We start from the raw sequence: 15003 nt of genomic DNA, 5'->3' as shown, positions 1-15003 counted from the left end.
CCTGCAGAGTAGATGATCCTGCCTGGGTGCCAGAAGTGCCTGTGAAGGTAGATGTCAACTGCTTCCGAAAACCCTGGACACTAGTAGATGGACCAGTTTGTGGTGAGGACAGGGATAAGCTTGCATATGGGGGTATGAAGAGCCAGGGTAAGTTGACTTGCAGTATCTTGAAGCTGAGGTGAGCCATCAGATGCAGCGCTTCCCTGCAGAGTAGATGATCCTGCCTGGGTGCCAGAAGTGCCTGTGAAGGTAGATGTCAACTGCTTCCGAAAACCCTGGACACTAGTAGATGGGCCAGTTTGTGGTGAGGACAGGGATAAGCTTGCATATGGGTATGAAGATCCAGGGGTAAGTTGACTTGCAGTATCTTGAAGCTGAGGTGAGCCAGCAGAAGCAGTGCCTCCCTGCAGAGTAGATGATCCTGCCTGGGTGCCAGAAGTGCCTGTGAAGGTAGATGTCAACTGCTTCCGAAAACCCTGGACACTAGTAGATGGACCAGTTTGTGGTGAGGACAGGGATAAGCTTGCATATGGGTATGAAGATCCAGGGGTAAGTTGACTTGCAGTATCTTGAAGCTGAGGTGAGCCAGCAGAAGCAGTGCCTCCCTGCAGAGTAGATGATCCTGCCTGGGTGCCAGAAGTGCCTGTGAAGGTAGATGTCAACTGCTTCCGAAAACCCTGGACACTAGTAGATGGACCAGTTTGTGGTGAGGACAGGGATAAGCTTGCATATGGGTATGAAGATCCAGGGGTAAGTTGACTTGCAGTATCTTGAAGCTGAGGTGAGCCATCAGATGCAGCGCTTCCCTGCAGAGTAGATGATCCTGCCTGGGTGCCAGAAGTGCCTGTGAAGGTAGAGGTCAACTGCTTCCGAAAACCCTGGACACTAGTAGATGGACCAGTTTGTGGTGAGGACAGGGATAAGCTTGCATATGGGTATGAAGATCCAGGGGTTGACTTGCAGTATCTTGAAGCTGAGGTGAGCCAGCAGAAGCAGTGCCTCCCTGCAGAGTAGATGATCCTGCCTGGGTGCCAGAAGTGCCTGTGAAGGTAGATGTCAACTGCTTCCGAAAACCCTGGACACTAGTAGATGGACCAGTTTGTGGTGAGGACAGGGATAAGCTTGCATATGGGTATGAAGAGCCAGGGGTAAGTTGACTAGCAGTATCTTGAAGCTGAGGTGAGCCATCAGATGCAGCTCCCTGCAGAGTAGATGATCCTGCCTGGGTGCCAGAAGTGCCTGTGAAGGTAGATGTCAACTGCTTCCGAAAACCCTGGACACTAGTAGATGGACCAGTTTGTGGTGAGGACAAGGATAAGCTTGCAGCCCATGGGTATGAAGACCCTGACACTAGTAGATGGACCAGTGCCAGGGGGTCAAGTTGACTAGCAGTATCAGTTTGTGGTTGCAAGCTGAGCCAGGGGTGAGCTAGCAGTATCTTGAAGCTGAGGTGAGCCAGCAGATGCAGCCTCTCCTGCAGAGTAGATGATCCTGCCTGGGTGCCAGAAGTGCCTGTGAAGGTAGATGTCAACTGCTTCCGAAAACCCTGGACACTAGTAGATGGACCAGTTTGCGGTGAGGACAGGGATAAGCTTGCATATGGGTATGAAGATCCAGGGGTAAGTTGACTTGCAGTATCTTGAAGCTGAGGTGAGCCATCAGATGCAGCGCTTCCCTGCAGAGTAGATGATCCTGCCTGGGTGCCAGAAGTGCCTGTGAAGGTAGATGTCAACTGCTTCCGAAAACCCTGGACACTAGTAGATGGACCAGTTTGTGGTGAGGACAGGGATAAGCTTGCATATGGGTATGAAGACCCAGGGGTAAGTTGACTTGCAGTATCTTGAAGCTGAGGTGAGCTATCAGATGCAGTGCTTCCCTGCAGAGTAGATGATCCTGCCTGGGTGCCAGAAGTGCCTGTGAAGGTAGATGTCAACTGCTTCCGAAAACCCTGGACACTAGTAGATGGACCAGTTTGTGGTGAGGACAGGGATAAGCTTGCATATGGGTATGAAGATCCAGGGGTAAGTTGACTTGCAGTATCTTGAAGCTGAGGTGAGCCATCAGATGCAGCGCTTCCCTGCAGAGTAGATGATCCTGCCTGGGTGCCAGAAGTGCCTGTGAAGGTAGATGTCAACTGCTTCCGAAAACCCTGGACACTAGTAGATGGACCAGTTTGTGGTGAGGACAGGGATAAGCTTGCATATGGTGAGGACAGGGATAGCAGTATCTTGCTGAGGTATCAGATGGCTTCCTGCAGAGTAGATGATCCTGCCTGGGTGGGTGCCTGTGAAGGTAGATGTCAACTGCTTCCCAAAACCCTGGACACTAGTAGATGGACCAGTATCTGAGGACAGGAAGCTGCATAGGTGAGCCAGGGGCAGATCTGCAGTATCTTGAAGCTGAGGTGAGCCATTGCAGCGCCCTGCAGAGTAGATGATCCTGCCTGGGTGCCTGCGGTGAAGGGATAAGCTTGCATATGGGTATGAAGACCCCTGTGCAGGTAGAACTGCTTCCGAAAACCCTGGACACTAGTAGATGGACCAGTTTGTGGTGAGGACAGGGATAAGCTTGCATATGGGTATGAAGATCCAGGGGTAAGTTGACTTGCAGTATCTTGAAGCTGAGGTGAGCCAGCAGAAGCAGTGCCTCCCTGCAGAGTAGATGATCCTGCCTGGGTGCCAGAAGTGCCTGTGAAGGTAGATGTCAACTGCTTCCGAAAACCCTGGACACTAGTAGATGGACCAGTTTGTGGTGAGGACAGGGATAAGCTTGCATATGGGTATGAAGATCCAGGGGCAATCCATCTAGCAGTATCTTGAAGCTGAGGTGAGCCATCAGATGCAGCGCTTCCCTGCAGAGTAGATGACCCTGCCTGGGTGCCTGTGAAGGTAGAGGTCAACTGCTTCCGAAAACCCTGGACACTAGATGGACCAGTTTGTGGTGAGGACAGGGATAAGCTTGCATATGGGTATGAAGACCCAGGGGTAAGTTCACTTGCAGTATCTTGAAGCTGAGGTGAGCCATCAGACGCAGCGCTTCCCTGCAGAGTAGATGATCCTGCCTGGGTGCCTGTGAAGGTAGAGGTCAACTGCTTCCGAAAACCCTGGACACTAGTAGATGGACCAGTTTGTGGTGAGGACAGGGATAAGCTTGCATATGGGTATGAAGAGCCAGGGGCAATCCATCTAGCAGTATCTTGAAGCTGAGGTGAGCCAGCAGAAGCAGTGCCTCCCTGCAGAGTAGATGATCCTGCCTGGGTGCCAGAAGTGCCTGTGAAGGTAGATGTCAACTGCTTCCGAAAACCCTGGACACTAGTAGATGGACCAGTTTGTGGTGAGGACAGGGATAAGCTTGCATATGGGTATGAAGACCCAGGGGTAAGTTGACTTGCAGTATCTTGAAGCTGAGGTGAGCTATCAGATGCAGCGCTTCCCTGCAGAGTAGATGATCCTGCCTGGGTGCCAGAAGTGCCTGTGAAGGTCAACTGCTTCCGAAAACCCTGAAAACTAGTAGATGAACCAGTTTGTGGTGAGGACAGGGATAAGCTTGCATATGGGTATGAAGAGCCAGGGGCAATCCATCTAGCAGTATCTTGAAGCTGAGGTGAGCCATCAGATGCAGCGCTTCCCTGCAGAGTAGATGATCCTGCCTGGGTGCCAGAAGTGCCTGTGAAGGTAGAGGTCAACTGCTTCGAAAACCCTGGACACTAGTAGATGGACCAGTTTGTGGTGAGGACAGGACAGGGATGCTTGCATATGGGTATGAAGATCCAGGGGCAATCCATCTAGCAGTATCTTGAAGCTGAGGTGAGCCATCAGATGCAGCGCTTCCCTGCAGAGTAGATGACCCTGCCTGGGTGCCTGTGAAGGTGAGGTCAACTGCTTCCCAAAAACCCTGGACACTAGATGGACCAGTTTGTGGTGAGGACAGGGATAAGCTTGCATATGGGTATGAAGACCCAGGGTAAGTCCATCTTGCAGTATCTTGAAGCTGAGGTGAGCCATCAGATGCAGCGCTTCCCTGCAGAGTAGATGATCCTGCCTGGGTGCCTGTGAAGGTAGAGGTCAACTGCTTCCGAAAACCCTGGACACTAGTAGATGGACCAGTTTGTGGTGAGGACAGGGATAAGCTTGCATATGGGTATGAAGACCCAGGGGTAAGTTGACTTGCAGTATCTTGAAGCTGAGGTGAGCTATCAGACGCAGCGCTTCCCTGCAGAGTAGATGATCCTGCCTGGGTGCCAGAAGTGCCTGTGAAGGTCAACTGCTTCCGAAAACCCTGGACACTAGTAGATGGACCAGTTTGTGGTGAGGACAGGGATAAGCTTGCATATGGGTATGAAGAGCCAGGGGCAATCCATCTAGCAGTATCTTGAAGCTGAGGTGAGCCAGCAGATGCAGCGCTTCCCTGCAGAGTAGATGATCCTGCCTGGGTGCCAGAAGTGCCCATGAAGGTAGAGGTCAACCGTTTTAGTGACTCTTGAACAGAAGGACCAGTAACAGCTTGGGGTGAGGACAAGGACACACCTGTCAAGTAGGATTGAGATGCAGGAGCAAACCGTTTTGTACCTTGAGGTTGGACCAAACCACTGTAAGAGCCGCCCATGCCCTGTGAGGCAAAACCAGTACCAGTAGAGGCCCCAAATTTAGTTCCAGAGCTGCCCTGGGAGACAGAGGTATACTGCTTACGGGAACTCAAATCACTGGTGTACTGACTGAGAGTGCTTTGGGGTGAGGAAAAAGGCTTGGAGTTGCCAAGAACATTTTGACTAGAGGTAGCTTGAGACTGAGGAAGCAACCTACTGTAAAAGTTTCCTCCTTGAGGCATTAACTGACCAGATACTCCCATTTGAGATGGAGAACCAACTTGTGAAACTACTCTATAGGAAGAACCGCTATCTGTGGACTGGCTATACATAGCTTGGGGTGCAGACATGGGAACGCTCACATATTTGGTAGGAGATACAGGGGAATACCAACTCAGAGGGCCCTGAGGCTTGAGAGCTAAGCTAGGTAAAGCAGCATCTGTTGACTTTAAATCATAACTGAAACTAGGGGAGTTTTGACCATTCCTATACTGGCTAGATACCACCAAGGGCAGAAGCTGACTGGATGTCTCTAAGGAAGAGCCAGATGCTAAAGACACAAAAGAACTGGGGGAGCTCTGGTCAGTTTCCTGGGGGCTGGACACAAGCAAACCGTCACTAGTGAGCTGGCCATAGATGTCAAGCTTAGCAGGGTAATTGCTATATTCTCCCTGGGTAGAAATGATAGGCCCAGAACCACTTGCAGCATACTGTGGGTCAGAGGATGTCAAACTGGTCAATGGCCATTCATTTACAGGCAGAAGCAAGGAAGCAGATACAGAGCTGCTTGGAGAAGTTTGGGCATAGGATGTTGACTGAGAACTGCTGAAACCACCTTTGACAAACTGGAGTGGATTAAACTCTGTGCTTTCCAGGGGTTTAATGAACAAACTGGAGCCCACTTCTTCTGACATTGAAGACTGGACTGCACGAGGTGAAAAGGTGTCTGATGGCTGATGATGGGCACTGGAAGAAGCACCACCTATAATAATAAAAAAAAAAAAAAACCCACACACACACACACACACACTCATGACTCTTGGGTTTCACTATATTTTGAGGGTCTCTAACAAGTAGTGTGGCACCTACAGATCTACTAATTCTCAGAGTGAGCAAGTGAGTAAAGTATTAGGAGACAGGTAAGAACAATTATCATTCGTTAATAATTTGCCAACAGTAAAACGCCTGTTGGCAAATTACAGCAGATATCAGAGTCGATCAATAGGTTTATAGTGTGTTAGTTGACATGTAGGTGCAGCACCACCAAAAGAGTTAACTTCTGTACGCACATACACAGACCACAACAACCTCACACACACACACACAGACCACCACACACACACCTCACCTGTAAAGCCATCAACATCTCTCCAAAAAAGGAAGACAACGAGCAAGGGTAACCTACAAATTTTACAGAAGCATTAGCAAAAGTTTACAAACAAATTCACAAATACAGATTGAATGAAACTCACATTTTCCACCCTTGATCAATGACAAAAGTGGTTTGAAAACCCAGTGTTCACGTTCTCAAACCAGCCCCAGAAAACTCAAACCCAAGCATACCAAACAGGTCCAGATAAGTGTATTTCATAGGCCTTCACCAGTCTAATTAGAACAAATTACTAATTACACGAAATACTGTTCACCTGTGAAACTGGTCATTAAAAGAAAAGTAACACTTGAAATCTGAGCCTGCATCCCAATGTGCATATTTTCCATCCTAAATTGTGATTTTAGGCTGCGTATGCACAAAAATGTCTTATAAGAGACCACAAACATAAGAGAGAAAAAAGATGTAGCTGTTTTGCTCCTATTGCATGTGGTTAAAATCATTTAATCAATTAATTTTTTTTTTCAATTTTGCTAGTATTTTTGTTGACAAAACTTTATTATTCTTATTATCTTAAGTTACATGCACGTGGCTAAACAAAACTACAACATTTTCTGGTGAAATGAATATGCATCTTCTATTTTAAATGACATCAATCTATCAAAACCAAACCGCAAAGAATTACATTTGATTACTATCAGCATGATCATTCATTTATACCACGTCACAGTTTATTTCATGAAGCAAGTGTTCACGTACATATTTCCAATATAGCGTTCATGCATTACGACAACAATCACTTCATTATGAATTCACTTGGTATCACACATTTTACCACAGTACATATATTCATGGCACCAAAATAAATTATAATAAACATATTGCTTACACAAACAAGTTGCACATTTTTATACAAAATGTAAAATAACTTACAATACATAACAAAATAAAAATCTATTGCTCAGTGTTTGGTGTCTCTCCTTTGATTTAATAGGGTCACTACGCTTTTCTATCCCTTTATAATGCATTTTATGAACATATGGCTCTTTATATACTTTGATAAATATGTACTTTTATATATAGTGTATTCATTATGATGAAAAATTCATAGAATACATTAAGCCATTATACATTATACATACATTGGCACTTCTTTGTGATGCATACTAGTAGCTTTGTCAGTCGCTTTAAAACGTTGCCAGCTAAGAGAAATTTGGCCTTTCCTGCATTGTACCACTTGTTCAGAACAGTTTGACACACTGAGCTACACGCAAAAAAAGAAAATTAAAAATTAAACTTTCACACTGCAGGGTAGCAACAATATTCATACAATATTTGCTTTACTATTCAGCAACACTTACAAATAAATACCAAGAGCAGCAACGAAAACAACTTTGTATCCCATTAATGTAAACTGTATTTGATTTGAGCAGAGTGTAGGGTTGGGTTTCGTTTGAATTTCATCAATTCTTTTTGATTCCAATGTGATTAAATAATGATATATCTCTCTTTTTTGCAAACCATTTAGTGGAGCTTAATACCATGAATAAAAATCAACAGGCTACATAAAATATGGACCTTTTAAAAGCTGTTTGTGTGCAAAATAGAACTGCATCATCATGGATAAATTCAGTGTTTTTTCTCCCCCGCTGGAAGTTGTGGTTCTCTCGTGATTTTGAAGACAGAACATTACACAACTAAACAAATTCACATATAATTTTTGAATGAATGAACTCCCTCTACATTTACTTGTTTCATTACTGGATGCATCTCAAAAGAATCTCTTGCAAGATTCAAAGACAATTACATTTTAAAGGTCTGGTCCTCACGGATCAAAAAATAAAAAAAAAATACGATTTTCGATTCCCAACCCTAGCAGAGAGACCGAGTTAACATCTAGAAGTGTAGAGGACAGATTCACGGCTGATTGAGAGACAAGGTGAATAAACGAGGAAGGAGGCAAGACTAATGTTTGGAGTCTCGGGGATAAAACTCGGCCAGAGTGCTCTGGGGAATCCTCTTCAGCATCTCCTTGGGGAAGATTCGCAACAGCTGCCAACCAATGTCCAGTGTTTCAAACACAGTTCGGTTCTCATACGCACCTGTGGCACAAAACAGATTAGAACACGTTAGAATCATTCTGAATTCATGACCTATTGCAATTGCTAACTATTAAAGAAATCAACCTTATGCCAACAAAGATATATCCACACTACTAGTCACGTGAATTACGTGTGGATTATTGTGATGTTTCTAATCAGCTGTTTGGACTTTCATTCTGACGGCACCCATTCACTTCAGAGGATTTCTTTCTCTTAATCATTTTTCTTTGTTTCTTTCTTTCCTTTAACGCCAAACTTGAATAATAAGAGAGTGAAAAAAATTATTTAATACCATCAGTGCATACCAAAAGTACCATTTTTTCTTTTTAACTGATATTACACACAGCGATTTGATGAGTCATTTTTGGAGTGAAAGGGCCTTAAGACAAGATTTTTTTTTTTTTTGTTACTTACCCTGGGCAATAAAATTCTTCTCAAACTTCTGTAAGAACTCCAGGTACAACAAGTCATCTGATGTCAGTGCTTCTTCCCCAACCACGGCCTTCATTGCCTGCACATCTTTCCCAATGGCATAGCAAGCGTACTGCAAAAGATAGGAAATTATTAAAATCTTCTAATTGTTGAACAAGTATTTGTTTTTAGATATATAGCAAATCTAAAATTATATATAATACCATACTTACCAACTGATTGGAGACATCCGAGTGGTCTTTGCGCGTCATTCCTTCGCCAATAGCTGACTTCATCAATCGAGACAAAGAAGGCAGCACATTGATGGGTGGATAGATCTGTACAGATACATCAACAGTTACTAAACCAACACAAGGGATTCGATCAGATAACTAATATTCACAGGGAAAGCTCGTTTTCATGACTCGCCTGTCTGTTATGAAGCTGTCTGTCCACATAAATTTGACCCTCGGTGATGTAGCCGGTTAAATCAGGAATGGGGTGGGTAATATCTGTGGACAAGATATTAAAATATTAAGTAAACCAGTTATGGCAATTAAAAGAAGACTAGGTAGACGTTTGCTAACCATCGTTGGGCATAGTGAGGATTGGGATTTGAGTGATGGAGCCATTGCGCCCCTCTACGCGGCCGGCCCTCTCGTATATTGTTGCCAGATCTGTATACATGTAACCTGGGAAACCACGTCGACCGGGAACCTCTTCTCTAGCTGCTGAGACCTTTAAGATGATAAGAATTAATGCACGATCATCGTTAGCTTTGATGCTAACGGCTGTCAGCATAAATCCACTAGAGATGCCACATCGATTAATAGCAACCAAAATAAAAATCGGATGTCTACGTATGGTTAAGCGCGATTCTTCGATTTACACACCGTACCTCTCGTAAAGCCTCGGCATAAGAGCTCATGTCAGTCAATATGACCAGCACGTGTTTCTCACACTGGTAAGCCAGAAACTCAGCTGAGGTAAGCGCGAGGCGAGGGGTGATGATGCGTTCAATCCTGCAGCACGAAATCAAACATTTTGGTCCATGTCACAACAAAATATTTTCAAGAGATGGTATTTTCTGAATCATCATTCACTCACATTCATGTCATTCCAACTCTGCGTGACATTTTGAAGAATTACATTGCAAATTATGACATTAATTGCTCGCCCTCATGTCGATCCAAACCCACAAGACCTTCGAAACAGAAATTAAGATATTGTTGATGAAATCAGAGAGCCATCTGACACTCCACTGACAATAACACAACTGAAATGGTTCAGACTTGTAGTAAATGCATCGAAAAAAAACAGTCTGTGTGACATCAGTGGCTCAAATTCAGTTTTGCAATGCTATGAGAACACATTTTTTTGTGCAAAACATAAAAAAAACTAAAATAATTTACTATTATTTAGTATCACAACGCATACGCACACTTTAACAAATTTGACGAAATCAGCCTAGTTTACGTTAATAATTTTTTTTTAAATATTCTTGTAGCTGCTGATGTCACATCCTGATTTATGACCCTCTAAGAGTAAGATGGCTCTCTGATTTTAACAAAAAATATCTTAATTTGTGTTCTGAAGATGAACGAAGGTCTTACGGGTTTGGAACGACATGGTGGTGGGTAATTATTGATAGGATTTTCATTTTGGGTTGAACTAACCCTTTCAATTTAAGAATAATCGAGAAGATACTGACGTGGGATCATTGGCCAAGTTTAAAAAGAGGCACACGTTGTCCATGGACCCGTTCTCTTCGAAATCGGACTTGAAAAATCTTGCAGTCTCCATGTTGACCTAAAGGCACAAAAACGGCATGAAGATTCAACACTGGTATGGTTGTGGACTTTTAAACAGAAGTGCTCCTCACCCCCATGGCAGCGAACACAATGGCAAAGTTCTCCTCGCTGTAATCCATCACATCTTTGGACTTCTTCACCAATCCTGCTTGACGACAGATCTGTGCAGCAATCTGAAAAACAGGGGAAAAAAAACAGGTTCATGGTTCAATTGTTAGGTAATTAGACTTCAATTAAAACGGGCATTTGGGGTATTTTCTACAATATTGCTATGAAAAGATGTTTGCAAGAGTACAGCGGTTAAGAGACAATAAATCGGATTGTGTGTGTGTGTATCTTATATACCTATAGCAATACCTATACCATTGATATTGCTAAATTGCATTTACATACATATACACCATTGTTCTCAATAAGACTAATGTTTTTGAAAGAAAATCGCCCAATTATTTATTTTATCAAATATATTACGGTTAAAAAGAACTGTTTTCTATTTGAATGCATTTTAAAATGAAATTAGTCCAGCCTTCAGTGTTACATAAATCTTCAGAAATAATTATTTTATGCTGGTCAAGAAACTATTATTTTTATCAATGTTGAAAACAGTTGTACTATGTAGTATTTTTGTGAAAACCATAATATCAGACAGGATTCTTTGATTAATAGTACATTATAAGTTAATATTAGAAATGTCTGTACCCGTTTCTTTTGATTAATTTAATGCATCTTTACTAAATAAATGATGCATTCACATTTTACATAATAATGGTTTTATATATTCAACCTTCATATCTTTAAGATGAAAAACTGAAGAAAATAAAACATTATTAAAAAAAACCCAACAGCAGCAGCAGTCTCACCTCATTGTGGGGTAGACCAGCTGCAGAAAAAATGGGAATTTTTTGGCCTCTTGCAATACTGTTCATTCCATCAATGGCAGAGATGCCAGTCTGGATCATTTCCTCAGGATAAATACGACACTGAGGATTAATCGGCTGACCTACAAGAAGCAGGAGGAAATTGGAAGGTACATAAATCATCGATACTCAAAAATGCCACTGAATAATTAATGTGGCCTCGTTGAAATGTACCCATAATGTCCAAGTAGTCCTCAGCCAACACAGCAGGCCCTCGATCAATCGGCTTTCCTGAGCCATTGAAGACCCGACCTGTAACAAACTTCTAGTTTAAGCAAGTTCACATCATGAATTAAAAACATCAAATGGCTTCAAGATGTTTCCTTTTTTCTTCTTACCCAGCATATCCTCAGACACAGGCGTACGCAAAATGTCCCCCGTAAATTCACAAGTGGTTTTTTTGGCATCGATACCAGATGTTCCCTCAAACACCTAAAAAACGAAACATTGTGGGATGATACTGATCAGATTCCCACATGAAATATTGAAACCTAGGTATTTCAGAAGGTCTCGTTCCCTGACCTGAACCACAGCTTTGGAGCCTGTGACCTCCAGCACTTGTCCACTCCTCTTGGTGCCATCGGGCAGAGTCAGGTGGACGATCTCGGCAAACCTGGGGAACTGAAGCACATGTTACTAAACTGGTTACCATCACATCCAGATCTTCAAGTGTAATCCAGTACTTTCCAAACAAATGAGATGATTGCCTTGGCTTCTGAATGCATGGTCATAAAGACAATAATGAATATCTCGGTAATGGTAAATCTGTAGTTGTCATGACAAAAATATTTTTTTTTTGTTTGCTTTATATTTTATACTCAGTAATCGAGCAGACAGCTGTGGGGCCAATTTTGGATACATTACGTTTCCAAATCACAATAAAAATCAGGCTTGTAAAAACAGTAATAAATCATTTAGAAATCTAATACCTTCACTTGATCCAAAATCACCAGGGGTCCGTTAACGCCAGCAACGGTTTTATATGCTGTGCACAAGATAAACATCAGCGTCACAAGATTTTCGCAGGCTGAAGTCTAAACTAAGTCACACAATTCCCCCCCCCCCATTTATTACATGAACAAAGACCAGTAAGCACTGCATTAGGAAAAATAAATAAAGTAAAAAATAAAGCACATATCACCTGATAAAATATGACATCATGTTATGGTCAAAGTGTCTTAAAAAGAAAAATAAAGAAAAAGAATGAGAATGTCACAATATACAAAAACATAAATCCATCAGAAAATAAATCAGAAAATAAAAAGGTCATGATGGCTTAGAAATGTGTTATTCCTAACACTGTATTTAAGAAATATCTATTGTTTTTAACAAAAAATACTCCATATTTGAGAATATCAAATCTTTTTATGATTTTTGCATGTTGTGATGTCATCAGTGCATCTGATGACGCTGCCACCTATGGCAAGCCAATTTAACATTATTCCTTAATTCCTTAACTGTATTTTTTATTCATTTATTTTTGGGTACTACTACTTATTTTTACTATTCTTTACATTCTAATAACAGAGACTGTAAACTGTAGCTATAAAGACTGCAGATATGAAGACTGCTGCAATAATAACTGTGCACTCATATTATTTCTGAAAGTAATAATGATCCCGCAAAATCAAAATTAAAGCTGTTTTAGTCTCAAGGTTATCTATGAGCCAGTGTGCTTCAAAACAGCGACAAAGTTTGCATTTAGAAGATATAAGAGTTGAAAACTTGCAGTTCTGCAAAAATGGATCAATTTTTTTGACCTCACCTCGTACTTGAGCTTCTCGTCATATCATCTGACCAATCAAATGTTCTCTAGAATCTGAAGTAACCGCCCCCTACACTATAAATAGACGCTGAAGCGGCGGCTGATTCGGTCATTTGTTCAGAGTGTTACTTTTTTCTGTACGACGAACACCATGTAAGAATTTATATTCAATCTAGGGAGTAACCTATTAGACAGTGGCTGTCAAATGCGGCTTTATCAAGCTTAACAGATGTAAACAAAACGCTATTAAAAAAAATATGTGCCGCCCTGTCTACCCATTTCAGTTGAAATTATGTCACCACACAGAATAACGTGCGTTTCAAGGCCCTTCAGGGCACCTTTAACATTAAAGACAGAATGTTGAAATAAGAAACTTAATTGTATAACCTATAAAATTGCACCATGAATGTAAAACATACTCCTGCTCATATCAAGCTCTTATCCCACCCTTATCCCTAACGCCGATTCCACTTTTTTTCAGCACATATAAAAACTACAAGTGCTAAAATGTGATTCATCATGCTCTTTTTGTTTACCACGGGCGCATGCTGATGACATTTTTTAGTGCGCTCTCAATAGTTTTTTACTTTATTGAAAGTCATGACAGTATCGTAGACTGTGTGTGTGTGTGTGTGTGTGTATATATATATATATATATATATATATATATATATATATATAGAGAGAGAGAGAGAGAGAGAGAGAGAGAGCGATATATATATATACTTATATATATATATATATTTTTTTTTTGGTTCTCTCCCATTCCCTGCTCAAGTTAAACCAACTATGACAACTTCCGCTGCTAAGCAACGTGAAATGTGAAAAAGGCCCATAGGTGTTTGTTAGATTTATTAGATTCAGTTTATTAGATTCGTGTCGCAGTGTGACGTTCTTATCTTGCACGATTGCTAAAACCGTGCAGACTGTTCCTGTCTTTAAAAAAATCAGTCTAAATGTTAAAACGGCTTGCCATGACGCCATCACGACGCATCACGACCGTGCATAAACCTAAAACCTGCGTCTTGTTTTTATTTAACGTCATATGCGCTGAAAACCCAACCAATCATTAAATCGGTGTTAATATCATGGTATTAGACGTAAACAATATGCTTTTGAAAGAAAATATTATCTAGCTAGCGAGCTGACCCTGAATTCACCTGATTGCATGTATGGATGACAGACGTACAACATCAGAAATGCTGTGAATTAACGCTAGATGCTAAAAGTCTGCCGAGGACGATTAGCGGACGCTGTGTAAACAGAGAGCGTCATTTATTCGTTGAGACATAACGTTACACGCATCGCTCGATTGCTACGGTGAAGGGTTTCTGTTTGTAAGGGCCCTTCGTAGTCAGCACTGGTCACTCACTTAGTCTCGGCTGAGAAATGTAGTCACGAGTCACGGCAAGGACATTTTCCCGATGGGCGACGTGTTTGCTCCCGGTAACGGCGGATGATATTTCGCTCACGGCTCCGCTCACCATTCCCCTAAGAGCCTTCATGATGACAATACCACACAAAAATCACTACCGTAAGCTAAGCGCGAGAACACGGCTGCACATGCGCAACAGAGCCTACGTTCTTCAACTCCTCCCCTTTTCAAAATCGACGCAGTGAACGACGACGCCCTCTAGAGTGGTTAGCGCCATCATGCTTTATTACATGTCATATTATTAGAATAACTGCGTGACCAAAATGTGAGTGGGATTGAACATTCAATAAATAAATTTATTCATTTACCAGCACCAGAGCTGCACAAACATTGTGCAAATCGTGTTTTCTAGCACGGTTAGAAATTAATATCTAACTGTGCAAAGTTATCACTAAAAACAATATCATTGCTCAAATATCAAAGAAGCCATATTTACGACTGCGTAATAATTTAGATGAAAAAAGTCAACAGAAATTTCCAAAAAGCTTAACATTTATTTTCTTTCATTTTTTTTTTTATTGCAAACTCAACATACAAATTTAACTTTTCAGTCACATTGAAAGATATTCTTCTTGTAACAAAAATAATAATAGTTTCAGTAATTATTTTTCAGGTAAAAGTAGAGACAAAACAACAGCCAAACAAAC

General features: G+C 41.9%; 3 protein-coding genes across 3 annotated transcripts in view; all 3 read right to left on the bottom strand.

The window, feature by feature from the left end:
• Window positions 1-80: 80 nt before the first annotated feature.
• Window positions 81-6469, bottom strand: LOC122352405 (mucin-17-like). The gene is made up of 6 exons (XM_043249822.1): window positions 6058-6469; window positions 5934-5986; window positions 4242-5567; window positions 2743-2880; window positions 1042-2169; window positions 81-973 (listed from the first exon to the last, which is right to left on the bottom strand). Coding segments are annotated over exons 1-6 (3540 nt in total). The 5' UTR covers window positions 6060-6469.
• A 155-nt stretch (window positions 6470-6624) lies between these two features.
• On the bottom strand, window positions 6625-14501 carry atp6v1b2 (ATPase H+ transporting V1 subunit B2). The gene is made up of 14 exons (XM_043250188.1): window positions 14294-14501; window positions 12086-12141; window positions 11679-11777; window positions 11495-11588; window positions 11331-11408; window positions 11100-11239; window positions 10311-10412; window positions 10140-10237; window positions 9327-9450; window positions 9016-9166; window positions 8858-8940; window positions 8662-8766; window positions 8432-8561; window positions 6625-8017 (listed from the first exon to the last, which is right to left on the bottom strand). The coding sequence occupies exons 1-14, from the start codon at window positions 14424-14426 to the stop codon at window positions 7881-7883; spliced, it is 1530 nt and encodes a 509-aa protein (XP_043106123.1). The 5' UTR covers window positions 14427-14501; the 3' UTR covers window positions 6625-7880.
• Window positions 14502-14853: 352 nt separating this feature from the next.
• vsig8a (V-set and immunoglobulin domain containing 8a) overlaps window positions 14854-15003 on the bottom strand; it is a 7547-nt gene continuing 7397 nt past the window's right edge. The window contains exon 11 of the mRNA XM_043250530.1: window positions 14854-15003. This exon is cut by the window's right edge and continues 585 nt beyond it. The gene's annotated coding sequence lies outside the window, so the exon portion shown is untranslated.

Source organism: Puntigrus tetrazona, chromosome 10, assembly GCF_018831695.1.
Source record: "Puntigrus tetrazona isolate hp1 chromosome 10, ASM1883169v1, whole genome shotgun sequence".
Taxonomy (NCBI): Eukaryota; Metazoa; Chordata; class Actinopteri; order Cypriniformes; family Cyprinidae; genus Puntigrus; species Puntigrus tetrazona.
The sequence above is the reverse complement of the archived record's forward strand: the minus strand, read 5'-3'. Positions and strand labels throughout refer to the sequence as shown.

Excerpts from the sequence above, each read along its gene's own strand:
- LOC122352405 (XM_043249822.1), bottom strand. Across the intron at positions 2,881-4,241 it reads GACCTTCACAGGCACTTCTG|GCACCCAGGCAGGGTCATCT; the intron begins GCACCCAGGCAG and ends CTACCTTCACAG. Across the intron at positions 2,170-2,742 it reads CCTGTCCTCACCACAAACTG|GTCCATCTACTAGTGTCCAG; the intron begins GTCCATCTACTA and ends CACCACAAACTG.
- atp6v1b2 (XM_043250188.1), bottom strand. The coding sequence starts at position 14,426 with ATGAAGGCTCTTAGGGGAATGGTGAGCGGAGCCGTGAGCGAAATATCA. Across the intron at positions 12,142-14,293 it reads CATTTCTCAGCCGAGACTAA|CATATAAAACCGTTGCTGGC; the intron begins GTGAGTGACCAG and ends TCTTGTGCACAG. Across the intron at positions 9,451-10,139 it reads AACTTGGCCAATGATCCCAC|GATTGAACGCATCATCACCC; the intron begins GTCAGTATCTTC and ends TTCGTGCTGCAG.